The following is a 19,107-nucleotide window of genomic DNA, read 5'->3' as shown; positions in this document are numbered from 1 at the left end:
CCTGGTTATGATTAGAGATTTATATATATATGTGTGTATCTTATAAGCCACGCATAAAATCATGTCATTCATAAACTAATATATATATATGCGTTACAATTTGTCCAACTAACTGAACTAATTTGACAAAAATGAGATGGACTGGTTAGTGTGATTAGAGGGTCGTTGATACCCTCCCTTCCCTATTACTTTCTAACAACTCAAACCCCACCAGCTTATTTTGTTTGATTTCGTTTACTTTTGTGACCATTAGTTACAACCTCTATACACACACCAACAAAAAAAAAAAAAAAAAAAAAAACACCTCTTTTGCTTTCATATATGCCTTGAACTTGAATGATGCTTCTCTCTAACTTCACCTTCTAACAAACACTAATTTGGCCTTCACATAATTAATCATTTGTCGGTGTGGTTTTACTTTTTCTACCAATTATGACATCTTTTACTCTTTTGGAATGTTAATCTAAGTAACCATAATATATATATGAAAAATAGAGCACGTCATAGTCTTTCGCTTTTGTAGGCAGCCTATACAAGCAATTGGGTACTCCATAGATATGTTTGTAGTGGGAACTATCACATTGCGTTGCTTGGGGGACACAAATCTTGCGATTAATTAATTGAATTTTCGTTTTCCACCCAAGAAAAGGTTTTTCTTTTATTTTATTTTTAATTAATCACTTGAGTGATAGCATCTTTCTGAGGTCAAACTATAAAGACTTAAAAGGTCATGGATTCGATTTTTACTGTGAGTAATATATTTGCGGTCACGTGTTGGGTTTTGACCCAACTTAATTATTCCATGATTAAGCTCATATCGGATGTACAAAAGATAAGTGTGTAAAGTGTCGTTATTGGCTATAAAAAATGTAGTATTTAATTATAATAAATAAACTGTTTGTCCATAATTATGAAATTACCCTTAATTTGGCAAAAGACGTCAATAAGATACATATTGAAGTAATAGCGGGTCATCTTGTTAGGCATAGAAGGAAATATCTAGTGCACATGATTTCTGTTACCACTTTTGGACCTAGATAATACAAATATCTACCTTCACCCCTCATGTTGCAGAAAGGCTAATGTAATGTGTTTTTGTTCTCGTGATTCATACACAAATATCTTCCAAAAAATCAACACAACAACATGTTAGTCTTTTTAAAAATATCTCAAAACATGTATCTTCATTGACTTAATGTTCCAAATGCAAATATAACCAAAGTATTTTGACCATTGACTTGGATTAACCAGTTTCACATCTAGTCTTCAACTTTGACAGAGAACAAACGTCAAAGCCCTTGAACTATTGAAATTATACTAAAATTCAACCCCCCATTCACTTCTCTTACAAAACAAAGGATCCCAAGTTTGGATTTGGACATCAAATCTATCCTCTCCAGACTCCAATCCGAATTTTACACACTGTCGTAACTCTCTTGACATTCACACGTGCCCAATAAGCAGCCAAAGCTGTCAACTCCCACCCATTTGCTGACACGTTGCAGCACTCCCCGTTAAAGGAATTGTCAACCCAAACCAACCAAGTGAACCAACTTTTAAAAAACCCACGCAGCCCCCCTTTCACAAGAGCCCTTATATGTATATAAACACCCACACTACTCAAACTAACCAAGTAAAAAAAAATACGAAACTTCTCTTCTTCTTCTCTCTCTGCTTCAGAAAACTGCAAAATGGACTGGACTAGATGCCACGTTATCGGCCACGGTTCCTCTGCCACCGTCTCCCTGGCCACCTCCAACAATTCCGGCGAAGTTTTTGCAGTGAAGTCGGTAGAGCTTTCCAACTCCGGATTCTTAGAAAGAGAGCAGAGAATTCTGTCTTCTGTGAGCTCTCCTTACATAATTGGCTATAAAGGTTGTGACATTACAACAGAGAACAGCAGAGTTATGTACAATCTGTTCATGGATTACGCTCCCGCTGGCACAATTACCGATCAAGTCAAAGGGAATGGAGGACGATTTGATGAATTGACGATCGGAGACTACACGAGACAGATATTACTCGGGCTTGATTACCTTCATTCGAACGGATTGGTGCATTGCGACATAAAAGGTAGGAACGTTTTGGTGGCACAGAGTGGTGTCAAGATTGCAGATTTCGGGTGTGCTAAGTGGGTCAACGCAGCGGAGCCTGATTCCGGTCGAATTAGTGGCACGCCGGCGTTTATGGCTCCCGAGGTGGCTCGCGGGGAGGAACAGGGTTTTCCCAGTGACATATGGGCACTTGGGTGCACGATTATAGAAATGGCGACCGGAGGTTCACCGTGGTCCAATGTCGAGGACCCGGTATCCGTAATTTACCGAATCGGGTATTCGGGTGAATTACCGGAGTTTCCGTGTTTTCTATCTGAACAAGCAAGGGATTTCTTGGAGAAGTGTTTGAGAAGAGATCCGAAAGAGAGATGGACGGCTGCTGATCTTCTCAAGCATCCATTTATTGCAGAATTAAAGCAAATTGAAGAATCTGAATCTAATTCCAATTCAAATTCGCCGACTAGTGTTCTTGACCAAAGCTTCTGGAATTCAGTGGGAGCAGAATCAGAGAGTCTGGAAAATCTGGACCGCACGAGTTCAGAGGATTGCGCATACGAAAGAATCAGACGGCTATCTTTGATTTCACCGGTGGGACCCATATGGGGTTGTGATGATGAGAGTTGGATGACCATTAGAGGGAATGATAGTGAAGATGACATTGGAGCCAACTGTGGCATGATTGGTGATTGTGATTTAGAAGAGGAGGAAAGCAATGTGGGTTTTGAAGATTTGTTGGGTTTCTTAGATCATAATGATAGTAATTGTAGGATAAGTAGACTTCTTTTGGGGTTGGAAAAATGTGGTAGAGATAGTGTTGTAATTAGTAATCTCAAGTTAGAGAGCCACATAGATACATTGTTGTTTCATTCAATGAGAACATAGTTGCATTCACAAATTCTATCTCAAATTCTACTAAAATCCAAGTATTTTTTTGTTAGTAACCTATAACGATACTATGTAAGTTTGTCATTTGCACATCCGATATGAGTACATGAACAGAAGTTTCCCACCCAACGACATGGTAAATTTGGATAAAACCTAACGCGTGGCCACAAAAATATTATCTCTAATGGTAATTGAATTCGGAACTTCCCGAATCCATACGGTTTAATTATCACCCTAGTGCTTCAAATCCATTTATCCTCTTAAAAGAAATAAATAGTAAGAACGCAAACCCAATTTAAAAAAGAGCTCATTGAAGCATTCAACTCTTATCCAACATGTACCAAACTTGTAGAACCTTTAAGAAATATCTGAAGAGCATATTCTGCCGAGAAAAGTGTAAAAAAAGTTCCAATTTATTTCTGAAGTTTTTGTAGAGAGGTTAAGGACAATACTTTGGATAAAAAGGAGAAGTATTTCAACAAATGTAGTAGAAAGGAGTGACCACATGGGGATTCATTATTTAGTGAGGTTCCAATAATTAAGGCCAAAAGGAGGTGCCCTTCTTGTTCCTCCAAATCCCATCAACTGTGTATATTTGTTTAAAAAAGTTTGGTAAGTTGAGATTGAAGTGAAGAGCAGAGTAGGCAGCAATATGGGCAACTCTACCAAATATAATGCTATATAGATTGTTTGGTGGTATGGGAGGTGAATTTGGGTGCATCATTTGCCAATCTGGCATGTGTCGGTCATATAATTCTACACCACTTGTTCTATATTTTTCTAAATAAAATTAATTCATCCTCCTATGCTTGATGTGGTCACACTGTCCAACAAGGCTTCGAATTTATCTTTTCTGTTAACTTAATGTCAGGATTAGTTCTAACAAAACACGTATGAGCCTGTGAGGGGAATGCTTGATTAATTAAATAAAGATTAGTGGGATAAGCTTCACACTCTTTGTTTGTTTTTTTTTTTTTAAATATACTAATCCTGTATCCTGATGACCAAATACACCACGAGGCAAAAGAGGTCAAACTATGAAATTTGAGAAGAAGAAAATGAAAATGTTAAAAATATAGTCCGCTCTGAATCACAAGTTCACACAATTTGGACATGAGGCATTGCTTAGATTCATAAAAACGCGTTTATAGTGTGAGAGGAGTTGGACTTTACTTACTAAACAATTTGTCTGAGTTATGCCATATCGATGTAGGATTTTAGTCTTAACAGAAAGAAAAGGTAATACCCCCTCTTGGAACGCTTGGAGAAATCTAATTTGAATTTCTCTTTGAGAGAGGTTTGCCTAATTTGCAATCAAATCCTTTATTGCTAACATAATGGTATTTACCTAATCAAGACTTGGTGGCAATAATTCAGACTCTTCAGACCCAAACGCAATACATAACTTCATGATTTACATCATCAATCAAGTTCTTTTTTCATAGGCTCCATAGCAAAAAGGAAACTAAAATGAAACGAGGAACCATGGGCTAAGGCCCATGATGGTCATCTTATTCTAGTCTTCTACTCTCCAGTGTCGGCATAGTATTTGATAATATGTGCCAAATTTGATCCGTTTATTAACCCTTAAACAGGGGTTTTGGGCCAAAAAGGCCCATGTCTGCATAAGTTGCGAAATCTCTCAGTCTCACCCAAGTGACCCACGAAAAGATAAAGCCCAACAGGAAGAAGCATAAAAGGAACCCATGCTTGGACCATGATGATCCTCTTGTTATTCGCAACTTACGGAGATATGGGCCTCTAGACCCTCTTCCAGTGTAATTCACTAATTCTGTCCCTATCCAAACAGAGCCTGAAATAGTAAAATCTTCGAAGTTGCACCACCGTTAGAGCAACCGCACCACGGCCTTGCCAGCGACCAAGCTTCTCGACTCAGCCACACCGGGTATCATGCCTCTCCTTTTCGTTTATTTAATTTCTCAGCGTTACTCATTAGAGTTGCGAAGGTGTTCGATTATTTGATCATATGATTTTTTTCGATTGACAAGGTAGAGCACTTGAGCGATGCTTTTGTTGTGAATAATTTTGGTGCTAATCCAATTTTTAGGGAAGATATAGTGTCTTACTGTCCATATGCGGTACTTGTAGAGAGTAATTATGCCCTTGGTGATGGTGGTGGAGGAGTTTCTCCTGGTTTGACTTTAGATGTTAGGGTTCGTTTACCCTCTTCTGAACTGCAATTGGCCGTGATAATGGCGATAGCAGTTACTATGCCTAAGTCAATAAGAGGGCACTAAATAACTTTCTTTTTTTCCTTTTATTTGTGCAAATTTTGTTCTTGTCTCTGTCTGTTCTCGTTGATTAGGGTTTGAAAAGATCTGCATTTTGATGAAGTAAACAATTTTGTCATCAGATGGCATTGCAAGAAAAACTAGACAAATTCAAGAAACAGCAAGAGAAGTGCCAAGCAACTCTTACTAGCATAGCTGCCAAAGCAGGACCTCCGAAGGCACCTACACCCCAGAAACCCACACCTGTAACTGCATCGGCTCTACCCAATTCTAAAGCCCCTCCGCCTTCTGTCAAATTTTCAAATGATACAGAAAGACTGCAACACATCAATAGCATTCGAAAAGGTCCTGTTGGTGCTCAGATCAAGCGTGTCATCGACTTGCTGTTTGAGGTTCACATGCATTCCTCTTCTTTTTCATACTGATGAAGGAAGCTAATGTTCTTACTGATGTTATAGGTTTCTTGTAAGGCTAATGGTAACCAAACAATTATCTTTTTTTTTTTACTCTGGAATCGATGTTTATCAGTACATGCTAAGTAGGATTAAAAAGAAATGGTTACCAAAAACCAGATCATGAATCAGAGTCCTTAAATTCCAAGGACAAATGGTTCGACCATGTATACATGCATTCCTCTTTTTCTTTCTTACCGATGAAGGAAGCTAATGTTCTTACTGATGTTATGGTTTCTTGTAAGGCTAATGGTAACCAAACAATTATCTTCTTTTTTTACTCTGGAATCAATGTTTATCAGTACGTGCTAAGTAGGATTAAAAAGAAATGGTTACCAAAAACCAGATCATGAATCAGAGTCCTTAAATTCCAAGGACAAATGGTTCGACCATGTATTTTTTTCCATAGCAATCTTGAAATCCTCTTCTCTGCTATAGTGTTGATGTCTTTTCTTCATGCCATCTTGGTTTCGTTTTTTTTTCCTTCTAGTATATGATTTTTTATAATCCTTTCGTTATCATTCTTAAGTATTAACCATTTTATGGCTAATCCTCGCTGCATATTTCCAGACAAGGCAAGCTCTAACACCAGAGCAGATAAATGAAGCTTGCTATGTCGATTTGAATGCCAACAAAGCTGTCTTTGACAGTTTGAGGAATAACCCAAAAGTGAATCATGATGGAAGCCGCTTCTCTTACAAGGTGATTTTTCTCTGTAAATGCTTGCTCGCTCATGTTGAAGGAGCACATATTGGCCTTTTGCTTTTATCATATGGAGTCATTTTTACTCATCATCTGCTTTTGATGTTTTCAACAGTCCAAGCATGATCTGAAGGACAAGAATCAACTTCTTGTCTTAGTACGCAAGTTTCCTGAGGGCGTCCGTGTCATGGATCTCAAGGATGCATACCCAACAGTGATGGATGATTTACAGGTATGGAATTTGTAAATGCCTCCTTTTATGATCTTTTACACTTATAATATCAATTGAATTTTATTGTAGACATCCTTTACGACATGTTTTGCACTTGAAGTATTTGTTGTGTTATTCTTTGTGATGATGATGATTAAATTTTGGTAGCATAATCAACATTTTTATGGATAAAGCCTTGATGCTGACGGTCATGCCTGTTTTCCACTTACATCAACTCAAATGGTCGTCATTCTTTGCAGGCTCTGAAAGCTGCTGGTCAGGTTTGGCTGCTGTCAAACTTTGATTCTCAAGAGGACATTGCTTACCCAAGTGATCCCAGGGTGCCTATTAAGGTGGATGACGACCTTAAACAGCTCTTTCGTGGAATTGAATTACCGCGAGACATGATTGACATTGAAAAGGATCTCCTCAAGAATGGGATGAAACCTGCTACCAACACTGCAAAGAGGAAAGCAGCAGCCCAGATTCAGGGCTATTCATCCAAGTCAAAGCCTAAGAAGAAGAAGCATGAGATCAGCAAGAGGACTAAGCTGACCAATGCACATCTTCCTGAGCTTTTTCAACATCTAAATAGTTCCTAAAGCTGTCATAGACGCTCCCTACTCTTAGACTAGTTGTGCATGAATCTTCTTAGGCTTACATAAGCAGTGCGCTTAGGAACCCCCTTAAAGTGTGGTTCATAGGGTATTTAGCTTAGAACTGTGTAGAGTGTAGTGGCTCATCTGTATCATTATTTTGTTTACTCTTCAAGATTGCGTACTGGTGGTGTTCCCTGTATATTTGTATGGTCAGAGCACAATGTTGAATTAAATGAATGAAAGGTTAGTTACATGATATGGTCTTGCAAAATTGAGGGGCAAATCTATAGTATTTGTAAAAGGGCAGTGATTTTGGTCCAGCCCCTTTGAGATGGTAATTAATGTATTAATTAGGAGGCGGTAATATATTTCTGTAATTTTAGTATCTGATGTGAAGAATCAGAGCTGTTCATGGGCTGGGCCATAAATTATTTTTTTTTCCTAAATTCCTTTTAACCGGGCCGGCCCACTCAATTTTACCACTGTTTCAAGGTTTGCGATTTGAGGTCCAAATGTATTAAAGCGCGAGTCTTGAAAATCAGTTTTTCCTGGTCCACCCGTTTCTACATCCGGAAATCAGTTCCGTTCCCTCACTCAAGCCTCTACTTCAAAACCCTCTCGAATGCGAATAACCAAAATCCTCACGGAAGAAGAGAAAGGAAGAGCAGAGGGTGAAAGGAAAATCTCTCCAAAGAAAGGAAATCTCGAAGAATCATTCAATGCTCAGACAAGCCCTTACCGTGAGCCCAATCTTTCCCATTCGTCCTAAACACCATAAGCGGTTTTGTCGCTTATGTTCGCCTTCGATTCCGGTGAACGGTCAGTTTCAATCTCCAAATGTCTGTAAGATAGACTGTTGTTCGGTTCCTACTTCCTAGGAAATAGAAGTTTCTGTAGTGTTATACTTGGTCTCAATGTTAATGATATGATTTTGTAGCTTTTTCTCAATTAAAAGGAGCTATGTATATGAGGCATTTGGGAATGGTGTTATCAGCGTCTATGCAGCAGACATCTATGGTTATGCCGAGGAAGAAAAGGTTCGTGTTGATATAATTCTCACATAACCGTTGATTTTGATCAATTTTCATATTGGTTAGACGCTAGTTTCTTTTTTGAGGGGTAAAATTCCTTAAGAGTCCTGGTTATAATGCTGACAAGTAGGTCTAACAGTGTAATTACAATGTGGTTTTGAGTCTTGAGGGGTTTGAAAAAAATGGTGGTTTAGGGATATGAATATGATAGTCCTGTGCTTAGGAATTGCTTATTGATTTCTTACAGAAAGGTGGTGGAGCACATATGTCTGCTTAAAACTAAGGAAGATCTGGGTGATGAGGAAGAGAAGGATATGCTGGATTATCTTTATACAACGCAATATCAGATGAGAGGCATTGTTGCAATATCATTAGGTAAGCTTCTATTTCACATTGCCGAACCATACTATTCCCTCTGTTTTTGCTTTTCTTTTTTCTCGTCATTATTTCCATTTACATGGTCCATAAATGGCGTGGCTGGGAATGAACATATGTCTATTGCTACCATTTCATATGATGCTGATCTTCTATCCACTATTTCAGGACGAATCGCTGATAGCAATGTTGAAAATTATACACATGCAGTTTACATGCGTTTCCAGACAAAGGAAGATCTTGCCAAGTTCTATGAGAACCCTTTCTATTTGGGAGTTCTCAACGACCATGTGATGCCTTATTGCCATGTATGCTCTGACATGTAAACACCAGCAATCATTGTGTTAGACTTTGTTTCCTTTGCATTCCTGTTGAGGTAAGCTTACAAATTACAACTTTTTTATGATCACTTATTGGTCTCAAGTTTGCTATATATATACAGGGATTAATGAATGTGGATTATGAATCTGAAGTTGAAGATGATATTCTTCCTATATTCCGTAAAGGAGAGGTTGGGAGAAACATATTAACATTTTTATTGCTTATGAGTTCTTCTAGCAGTTATTTCTTTGAAAGCGATGGAGAACTTTGGGTGATCCAGTCATTTGTTTCCTTCAAAAAAGTTTTCCATGAATTATAATCGTTCCTTCTCGTGCAAATGGAGAAAATCAATCGGATGTCTGGAATATGTAATTTAAAGTTTCACCTGTGCTATTTTCCTTCATGGAGTTCAAAATGGTTTTTTCCGTCTTCTACTCATATAGTTCAACCTTCTGCTCCTGGTTACCATTCCTGGGGTAATATCTAAAATACGTGAAATCACTTTCGTGTTTTTTTCTCGGCAGGAATTTAACTTTGGCTTAGAATTTGTGCTTTTGATTGCATTTGTTGAGAGTGCATACGGTGTATTGGCAGAAGGTGCTTTGGCATCTCTTGACAAATTGACAGAACAATTTCCATCCTTAATTGTTCAATCTACTCAAGGTGCATTTTTGGCATAAAATGGCATGTTATTATTTTATTGAATCATGATTTATAAGCTCTTTTCTTAACATCCTTGAGAGCTAAGTATCTATTTGTGATCAGTTAGTCAATCATGTTAATTTGGTTTTGTTACATTACACTTTCTGGATCAAGCCATTTTTACTTGTCATTATAAGATGCGTTTATTTGTGCCCATTATGATTGTCAGGTCCAAATTTTAATAGTGGGAGTCAGGAGTACACACATGGGGTGGTGACAAGATTCCGATCAGGTGGATTTTCTTTTGCTTCCTGTGAAATCCAATTCTTGGCTTCTCATTTTTGTTGATTGAAGATCCTGGTATATTTCAGTCGAGGCTTTCGAGATATTTGTGGCCAGCCAAGAATATGAAGATGTAAGGTCCCATTTGTTGATCTAGTTCCTTTAAATGTTTTGAATAAATTTCCCATTTGTTGATCTAGTTCTTTTAAATGTTTTTACTATCTTAGAGATGTGCAGAGAATGGGGTGGAACTATTATTTATCTTCCTTTCTGGTTGCACTAAATTTTGAAAAAAGTGTTAAATTGAGAAGGATCTGAAATGTCTTTATATCTATAAATGCAGATTTTTGTATCGAAACTCCAGCCATTGACAAAGAAGATGCTTCCTATTCATTTTTCTGTTGATCCAGTGGGCACAGAGCTAATGTAATAAGGGTTTACCACTTTTTCAGAAAAAATGAAAGGAGATACAAATTTACGGAAATATTGCTGGCTTAAAATGGCCTTTCCAGCAGACTTTGTTTGTTCTGGCACTGACCACAAAGGTGAGGTCTTTCTGCTTATTTTCCCCATTATGCACTTAAGTGGTGCCTCGTCATTGTCTTGCAATGAAATGCAGTATGCTACGCAACAATGCTATATTCTGTATTTCTTCTTTTTGTTTTTTTTTTTGTTCTTTGTTCTCTAAGATCGAGGAAAAAGAAAGATCATTTGGTCAGGCTTAATTGGTCTGAAGGGTTACTTGGAGACTGGATTGTTGATTGAATTTCTAATAGCATCTGAATTACAATGATTCAACTATATTCAGCTCTCATTAGGTGGAAGAATGGCTGAATGAGGCAATTCACATATAAATACAGCGGTAGTGACAGAGGGATGCCCATGATTGCCTTAATGTTGCTTTGCTTCATAACATGACATTGCTTATAATTTCTTGATTTACCCCGTTAGGCTCTATTGTTCTTCCGTTGATCAGTAGCTGATAAATTATACCGGCAGAATGTTTATGGAGAACGACATGAAACAGAAGCTGTTTTGAAAACTGATGCTTTTCATTTCTCAGCACCAGCTACATTAATTACATCAGAGTTCAGTTATATAAGAGCGTCAGAGCTAACTACTATACTTCACTAAGCTAACCGCTAGGTAATAAAAACCATAGAGAATATTTGAGCGACTATAGTTTAGTTGCTGCACAGTCACTATTGCTGCTCAAAATAGGATCTTTTTCTGGTAATAACATATTTGAATTGATTGCAGTGAACAGCATTAGCGCGAGACACATTATGACTGAGAGTGCTAACAATGCTAGCATTATTGCATGGGCAAGGCTGCCTTTCACTTCTTGTGCATACTGTACTGTAACTAGTGCTAGGATTGTGAGAGGGAAAGAGTATGCCCACCATGCTACATTAAACCTTCTCATGGATTTCTTGAATAGGATTGGCCTGGAAACCTGTTTTTATGAAAACATTAGGTTTAATATTAGTTGAGCAATCGAGGTATCACATGTTAAAACCAGGAAAGTGAAAGTATATGTGGTTAGTGGGCTAATTATAGATCATAGATGGTTAGTTACCAGGGACAAGAAGAGGAAGAATGAGAGAAAGAAGAGCATTTTGGCTGAATTGTCGAAGGTCCCGGAGATGGCATGCCAAGCAAGGCTCGCCATACTAGGAGCTGCAAAGAACAGGAAGAAAACTGGCCTTAACATTGCTGGAATACGATTGCTTCCTGATAGCCTTTGATAAAGAGTGACAAAGAGCACAAGATAATGTGCCATGCCCAAAGAGAACATACAAACGGCAGTCTCTTTCCACCCCATGTTTGCTGCCGCTTGTGCTCCCACCAGGTTCCCAATCACCGATAGCTGACTTGTCGGATTCGCCACTGTAGATAGAAACCTCTTCCCCTTAGTGAACCATTGTCCATAGATCTTCACATCAAGTACTATAATTGGAACCACAAAGACCCACCAAAGCACTAGGTAGGATGTCGTTTTAGGATCGATAAATGGCGACGACTGTAGCAAGAGAAGCCAAGAAATCCATGGGGCGAACAAGTAGTTCACTCCTACATGGTGCAAGCACTCAGCTTTCACCAGATCAAAGTGAAACAGACATCTTAGAATGTAAAGAACAGATAGTGCAGCCAATGTGAAGAAGGCCAGTGACCAAAGAAGAGTGAAAGCTGTGGACGGTAGCAAGTGAAACACACGCCGGAGAGCATGTGCATCCTTTGTTGATTCTTTAAGGATTTTCCACAGTAAGGCTTGGCTACATAGAGAGAGACTTATCCGGAAGTAACCTGCATGAAATCTAGCTAAGATTGACAACAATGTTTGTCTCATGTTAATTAGGGAGCCACATTGTGGTGGTGATTTATGAGCAGATATCTCAATCACCATCTCAACTTGGGTTTTAGATGATATTGTCTCCATTTGCAATACCCGTGCAAATGTTTTTGGAACTTGTCACTGGTTATATAGGAATTTCAAGAGAGAGAGAGAGATACAAAGTTTGTCAAGTAGAGAAGGAAGTTTCCCATGGAACTCTTGATTGGTGAGGAGTGATGAAGGAAGAATGACTAAGCTAGCCATTTTGGACTATTGTTGTACCATGAGCCATGACTTGTACTGAACTCTTTACAGCTAGAACCCAAGCGAAGTGGTCCTATATGTCTCTGTCTCACCAAACTATTACCTTTTTCTAGTTTATATTTTTGACTATTGGTATACTACTATTAATATTGCATCTCCAGTTAAAAAGATTCGAAGATTAATCCCATGTAAACTCGGATGTAGACTTGTAGTTAATCTGTTTCTCTCTTTGATGCCGTACTTTTCATGTTTGTGACAGCCAAGGTGCTCTGTCATATGCGCATGAATTTTATTCTCTGCCTGCATGTGGGTCCTGAACTTATGAATGAATGAGGTAGCATTGTCTTTTGGGAAGAAACAAAATATTTTGGCCAGTGAAGGTTACACTTGGATTTTTTCTAAATATGTTAACGTCATTCGTTCTCTGGGCAGGTAAAGGGAGATTCTGAATTGTGAAAAGGGAAATGGATTTCCTTGCTGTAAGTCACCAGAGAATGATGTTAAATTGATGGATTTCTAATCTTCGAAGTAGATCGAGCAACATCAGTTTCCTCCCTTCCCTTTCGTAGGTGAATTTGGTCGCATGAGAAGGGACGAGGAGTGGATGTGTAGGAGCAATACACCTTTTACCTGTGGATCATGATCATCCATGGCGGGATTATAATTAAAAATATAAAAGCATTGGATTAATTGGATGCTTATGAGTGTTTATGCACTATACATGTTCAGATGAAAGTTGAGTGTTTATCCAACTTCCTTTATTGCTGATTTTTACTTTACTCTTTTAGTTTTACAGGTTTTTGGTTTGTGATGACGTTGAGTTGCACTTGCACGCTCACAACTCTTTTTAAATAATTTGAAGAAATTGAGAATTATGAGAAGTAGAAGGGGATAAGAGAGATTTGGGCCCAACCCGTATGAGGTTGGGTTCACACCAAATCAAAGTCTTGAAATTAAATAATTAAATCCTGATGGACAATAATGTAGGCTAAATACGAAAATCTGATTTTCAGCGCAGTTTATATGGGCCGCCTGGACACGAGTACCGGTTGTTGTACAAAGGCAGCTGGCATCAACGCCGCGTTCTCTCCAAACAACAGATAGAGCCGTCTACTTCTTAGGTCTTTCTACTACTTTTAGTCAAACAACAGATAGAGACGTCTACTTTTGAGTTTTGACATACCAGTGACCAGTCGTTTCTATTAGTTGGATAACCGAGAACGATAATATGCAAATTGTTGTATAGTCTTAAATTTGAGTTGGTTCACAATTTTTTTTTTCCATCTAATGCCAAAGTTGCATCATCACAAAAGAGTTGCTTCTAGTGAGAATCGTCAGGCCCACACAATTTTTTTTTCACCTAATGACAGTTCAGTGCATGGTCACAAGAGAGTTAATCCCAATGAAAATCGTGTCAGGCCTACACAAAAATTCAAAGTCTAGTGCGTGGTCACAAGAGTATTGTTTTCAATGGAAATTGAATTCAGGGGTTCATACATCTTATGATCGGATTTTTTTTAATGGAAAACAACATTATACAAACTTGTCCTTTAAGCCTAAACTCATGTCAGTGGTCTGCGAGCATAGAGATTTCTCACCTAATACCAAAACTCGGTGCATGACCACAAGGATAATACTCTTAGTGAGAATCGAACTCAAGAGTCATACAATTTGATGTCAGAGCAAACACCACCAGACTATCACTCAAATCGTTAAATATTACCAGACCCTTGTACATAGTTTTTATAATTGGACTCGGTAGGCATATAAGATTTCTTTTTAAAATAGTTCATCAAATTCTGATTAGTCCCAAGAAAAAAAAAACACACGCACAACATAAATTTATTTCAACAAGCATGAATAACAGTAATACTGCATGACCATGCATCACATTTTTTTCAAAGCCAAACCAATACGTATCCATCAATAGTGAAAAACTGTGACATTCCAACGAATGATGGCAGCGAGGTTTTTAATATCGAAGTTCACAGTCTCCAGCGTTGCATATCCCCTCGCTAATCTGAACTTACCAGTCCCAGAAACCACAGAAACCTCTCTGTATTTCTGATAAACCCTATCAGCACCTTGAATTTCAAGTGTACTCCCATTATACTCCTTGTTAGTGAAAATTAAGGACATCAAGATATGCAAATCAGAGCCATCCAATGCTGAGTTGATGAAGATGCCATGAGCCCTTCCTATCTGGGTCGAGTTCCGATTTATCCCCGCCATCAGTGAATCATCGACAGAGTAGACTGTTCCAAAAGTTAGAAATGACCAAAGCTTCTTGAGGGGACCTCCAACCTGAATTGAAGTCGCGTTAGCCCCTGATTGCAAGTCCTGCATGTAAAAAACCATATTTGTTTCTCTGAGATTGAGGAATTGGTGCTTTGTGGCTTCTGTTGACGACACGAGGATTGTTAGCAACAAAAAGAAGAAGAAGAAGAAAACACTAGTGGCAAGATTTGTGCTTGAATTTGGGGCCATTTTTAGTGTCTAATTAGCTTGGGCTTCTTTCCTTGTTGCTGCATGAACAACAACAATGCTTATATTTATAATGGATATACTCAAGTTGAGGGAGTAAAAGGACACCGAAAAAGTTAAGGTAATTGCTGGCTCTACCAAACGGAGCCTTAGGCACATGTAATGGTTGGTACCTTTGGCATTTTATGAAGGGAATAAGGGGTTTGGTAACGTGGTGTTCAAGTTGTCTTTTACCTCCTTTGTTCACCAATGCAGTGGTAGGCAAAGTCTTGAAAAAAAAAAAAACAATATTATTGTTTAGTGGGGAAGGGGAATAAACAAACCTAAGATAGTCTAGTTGGTTATTGGCCTCGGCCAAAGGTGTATGCGTATAGAATTTTCGTAGTTTGATTCTCAATGGGATTTATCCCCGTTCAATTCGTACTAAGCCATGACTATGCATGCCCTGTTTGTCCACGTTTAGGCGTAGCTTGGCTATCAAAAAGGCAAGCACCCATCCTTCAATATTGAAAAACAATAAGAATGATGGGATTGGGTTCTGAAAGATCCACATGTTATACAGTTAATGATGACACCTGTTTCCACTCCTGCTTGTCTTTTTTTTTTGAAATATCGTTGAGAAATATACTTCTCATTGAAATCGAACATGACACACATATGCCTAACCGGTTAACCCAATCGATTGCCAATCGAACCACCTTTTTTTTGAAATTCCATTGAGAAATATGATTCTCATTAAAATCGAACTTTGAGTATACATATGTCTAGCCCAATCGATTACCAACTGAGCCACCTCTCGTTGATTCTACTCCTGCTTGTTAAAAGACATTATGGTTTTTTGAGCGCATGGGCATGGAGGGGTTGTGGCTTCCATTGATGATCCTACGGATGCTAGTAACAAAAGACCAAGAAAACAATGAAGTCAAGATTTGCGGTTGCTTCAATCAAGGCCACTCCCAGTCTTATGGCTGCTGTTTTAATTTCTTACATAGTACCTAGTATGAAGCCGACACTTCAAAAGATCCAGGCATTAGCCAACATACTTTATATTGAAAATTTACTCAAAACTGTCTGCATCATGTCACTAACCTTACATAACAGATAGACCCATTTGTGACCACGACCAAAACCAACCTTTCCATTTCCTACATCACAAATCCAAAATATTCTCACCTTGATACACAAGATAATTTCTCAATAGCAAGTATATATCCATTCACACTTTCTACTTGCCATCAGAGTGCAATGAACTTTGGCCTATGGACTCCAACTGGTTTTTCAGGTTCTGATTATCCTCTACCAAACGATCATACTCCAGAAGCAGTTTTTCAGATTGCTTCCTCAATGCATCTGCTTCAGCTTGTGCGGTCTTTGCCTCCTTACCTTTTGTCTCGCAGTCCAGTTCCAGTTTTTCAATTTTCTTCCTCAATGTAGCAATATCCTCTCCCATGGCCTTGAGCTCCTCCGCATTTCCATTTTTCCCATCCTCAAAGCCTCGAGTTTGTTTCTTTGCATCCTCCATTGTCTTCCTCAGCAATCTAAGCTCCCTTATGTAATGGTGTAACCTATCAATCATCAGCGAGAGGAATAACAAGAATACTGCATGGAAAAAAAACCATATTTAGATAAAGTGCATCATACATCAATGACGGCCAAACAAATTGAATCAACTAACAGAAAGGTAAGACCAAGACTTTCATCTTGTCAAGAAAGATCGAAAACGTACATAATTAGAGGTCCGAAAGAAAGGCATTATGCCTAAACCAATGCAAATAATTATTATGACATTCCATGATAACACGCATACAACATTTCTTTTTTTTTGAGAGAAATTTTTTTTTATTAACGGCACCAAGGGTGCAACCCAAAGCAAAGCAATTACAAATCAAGAGCTAAGACTCTCAAAAATATTGGAACAAGTTCCATGCGACCAAAGTTTAAGAGCAGCAAGCCAACCATCCAAAAAGACCCCAAAAGAGCATTCCCTGTCCTGAAAAATTCTGGAATTACGCCCTTTCCAGATTAACCAACATGTAGTCTGAAATTTTTTTATTAACACGCATACAACATTTCAAGATACAGCATCATGATTCTGAACAAATCCAGAATTCAGCAGGCAGAAGAAATCAAAACAAAGATCAAGATCAGAGATCATATGAAATTAGACATCAACCTATTTCTCAAACGTCAAGAAGTTGACCCAAAACAAAGAGAGCATGCATCTTGTCTTAACTTCAAATTAGTAGGATCTGAAAATAAATATATTAGTACTGCATGAGCTTAACTAGAAAATTTCTTCTCCTAAGACCAAAATCAAAGGGTAATAAGATTGCAGCCTCACAGGCTTGCACTGCGACATTTATTAGTTTAGGAGTTTAACAATGACACTAGCATAAAATTCTAATTGAAAATTCAATTATGTGCACCAGCCCCGCTCCCGGTCTTCATAGCTGGGAACTCTGTTGAACACTCAAGGTCAAAAGTTCAAGGATTGATAGAAAAATAAGATTTTGCCACTTTCGTCGAGCATTGAGGTTAAACAGAAAACTAAGCATGAATTTCATTAGCCACAGCAAAATATTGGGAATAAACCAAAACATAAACCACAGCCCAAATTCCATGATACTTCAATTTTCACATGAAATGGTTCAGACAATTATAAGTGACATATAACAGAGATATTTCTCTCTTGTTTTGCATATACTGTATCAAAAAGGACACCTCAATTAATTGTCTCAACAATTTCAATTTTCCATACAAGACACTGGGATGCCTATTCACGAAAAAATAAGAAGATAAGTTCACAAAATTGACATGCACTCATTCTATTCGAAAAACAAATAGAGAAACTAATAACAATTCTTGATATGTATCAAAAGATTCAAAAGTGTAACGGTTCTACACGACAGAAAAGGAAAGGTTAAAAAGAAACTGAAATTACCTTTGTTGTAAGGGTAAATACATAATTGCTCCAATACTATTACCCCTCCCAACTCATTATTTTGGAGATTTACACATTTTTGGGTGTTCACTCACCCCAAAGTGATTGCCAAGCAGGGGCGGAAGCCTAACCCCTCCACATCCTACTCCTCCCAACCCCTCTACATCCCCTTCCAATCAAAGCTAGCAAAGTAATGGAACTATCCCTCCCCTACATCACATGATTTCATAAGAATTCTTCTAGCATTCAATTATGCAGTGGAGTCCTGATATTCCGGCAATGTCACGAAACTCTCTAACCGATTTGCTCAACTAAATACACAGGCAAAAATATAGATACTCAAGCAGCAAAAATTAATTAAGGTAAGCTATAAACTTGCCTAGATTGTAACAAAGAAAGAAGAATATACCCATAAGAGACGATTCAAGCATATGCCTTGCCATGAGGACCTCGTCGGTGGGGTTAAGGGCGCCGGCTTCGAGCTTGATGTTCTGGATCTTGGCCATACTGTAGACGCTCGACAACAATACCGCGAACACGGTTGCCGCCACGGTCTTGACCATGACTGGACCCTGTCCGCGCTTAACCCGATCAAGTGTAATGATAACAAGCTTTCTCAAAGGAGTCTTGAAGAGGAGAGTCAGAATGAGCGCCATCTCGGCGGCGATCACGGTGTACAGCAGCTGTATCATCTTCTATGGTGACGCCACCGAGAACACGTTTTAGATCGCTAAACAGAGATTCTTCCAGAGATAAATAGAGGGTGGGTGAGGGAAAGGTCTGACCATCCCTGTGTGAATGGTCGCTTTGAATTCCAATCTACTGGAGCCGCGTGCTATGCATCTAAATGACGTTGGTTGGGGGTTTGTGTTCTGGTGTAACGTAGTTTGAAAGGACTTTTTAACCTCAACCTATGAAGATCAGCCACGTTGCATAAAATAGACGAAAGGTTGACCCGAGCTTGAGAGTTCAAACCAATCAGTTAAAATATTTTACATGGAATCATTGGTTCTGTAGGCTTATCCTACTTCTGGATCCTATCTACATGGGTTTTGGCCCAGTTTAGCTTTCTCCAGTACTGACTATTCTAAATGTTTGATATTTACTAGTCATCTAATTATCTAACGGACATGTTAGACTATGTGACTCCGCGATTAAAATTTTTGTAGAATTTAAGATTTAATCTTTTTTTTTCAAAATGTACTATGTAAGTCAATAACATATTTTAGAGAACTATAATAACTAGGGCATGCCTTCGTTGAAGTTATATCCAGCAG

At 38.4% G+C, this 19,107-nt stretch overlaps 6 protein-coding genes across 6 annotated transcripts; 3 read left to right on the top strand and 3 right to left on the bottom strand.

The window, feature by feature from the left end:
• The first annotated feature begins 1,253 nt into the window (after window positions 1-1,253).
• Window positions 1,254-2,968, top strand: LOC119999946 (mitogen-activated protein kinase kinase kinase 18-like). Its single transcript, XM_038847779.1, has one exon. It carries the CDS (start codon window positions 1,692-1,694, stop codon window positions 2,934-2,936), a length of 1,245 nt encoding a protein of 414 aa, XP_038703707.1. The 5' UTR covers window positions 1,254-1,691; the 3' UTR covers window positions 2,937-2,968.
• Window positions 2,969-4,667: 1,699 nt separating this feature from the next.
• LOC119999679 (general transcription factor IIE subunit 2-like) lies at window positions 4,668-7,411 on the top strand. The gene is made up of 5 exons (XM_038847383.1): window positions 4,668-4,845; window positions 5,314-5,583; window positions 6,214-6,345; window positions 6,461-6,577; window positions 6,817-7,411. Exons 2-5 carry the CDS (start codon window positions 5,314-5,316, stop codon window positions 7,156-7,158), a joined length of 861 nt encoding a protein of 286 aa, XP_038703311.1. The 5' UTR covers window positions 4,668-4,845; the 3' UTR covers window positions 7,159-7,411.
• Window positions 7,412-7,696: 285 nt separating this feature from the next.
• On the top strand, window positions 7,697-13,184 carry LOC119999494 (stress-response A/B barrel domain-containing protein UP3). Its single transcript, XM_038847094.1, has 10 exons — window positions 7,697-7,974; window positions 8,093-8,192; window positions 8,434-8,561; window positions 8,730-8,869; window positions 9,004-9,072; window positions 9,407-9,545; window positions 9,754-9,816; window positions 9,896-9,939; window positions 10,150-10,351; window positions 12,838-13,184. The coding sequence occupies exons 1-9, from the start codon at window positions 7,875-7,877 to the stop codon at window positions 10,234-10,236; spliced, it is 870 nt and encodes a 289-aa protein (XP_038703022.1). The 5' UTR covers window positions 7,697-7,874; the 3' UTR covers window positions 10,237-10,351; window positions 12,838-13,184.
• On the bottom strand, window positions 10,838-12,511 carry LOC119999493 (S-type anion channel SLAH1-like). Its single transcript, XM_038847093.1, has 2 exons — window positions 11,386-12,511; window positions 10,838-11,262 (listed from the first exon to the last, which is right to left on the bottom strand). Exons 1-2 carry the CDS (start codon window positions 12,244-12,246, stop codon window positions 10,984-10,986), a joined length of 1,140 nt encoding a protein of 379 aa, XP_038703021.1. The 5' UTR covers window positions 12,247-12,511; the 3' UTR covers window positions 10,838-10,983.
• Window positions 13,185-14,088: 904 nt separating the features above from the next.
• LOC120001031 (dirigent protein 22-like) lies at window positions 14,089-15,079 on the bottom strand. Its single transcript, XM_038849246.1, has one exon. It carries the CDS (start codon window positions 14,890-14,892, stop codon window positions 14,329-14,331), a length of 564 nt encoding a protein of 187 aa, XP_038705174.1. The 5' UTR covers window positions 14,893-15,079; the 3' UTR covers window positions 14,089-14,328.
• A 747-nt stretch (window positions 15,080-15,826) lies between these two features.
• On the bottom strand, window positions 15,827-18,651 carry LOC120001030. The gene is made up of 2 exons (XM_038849244.1): window positions 18,240-18,651; window positions 15,827-16,488 (listed from the first exon to the last, which is right to left on the bottom strand). Exons 1-2 carry the CDS (start codon window positions 18,520-18,522, stop codon window positions 16,115-16,117), a joined length of 657 nt encoding a protein of 218 aa, XP_038705172.1. The 5' UTR covers window positions 18,523-18,651; the 3' UTR covers window positions 15,827-16,114.
• Window positions 18,652-19,107: the final 456 nt, after the last annotated feature.

This window comes from Tripterygium wilfordii, chromosome 6 (assembly GCF_013401445.1).
Source record: "Tripterygium wilfordii isolate XIE 37 chromosome 6, ASM1340144v1, whole genome shotgun sequence".
NCBI classification, from domain to species: Eukaryota; Viridiplantae; Streptophyta; class Magnoliopsida; order Celastrales; family Celastraceae; genus Tripterygium; species Tripterygium wilfordii.
This window is presented reverse-complemented; position numbering and strand designations above follow the sequence as displayed.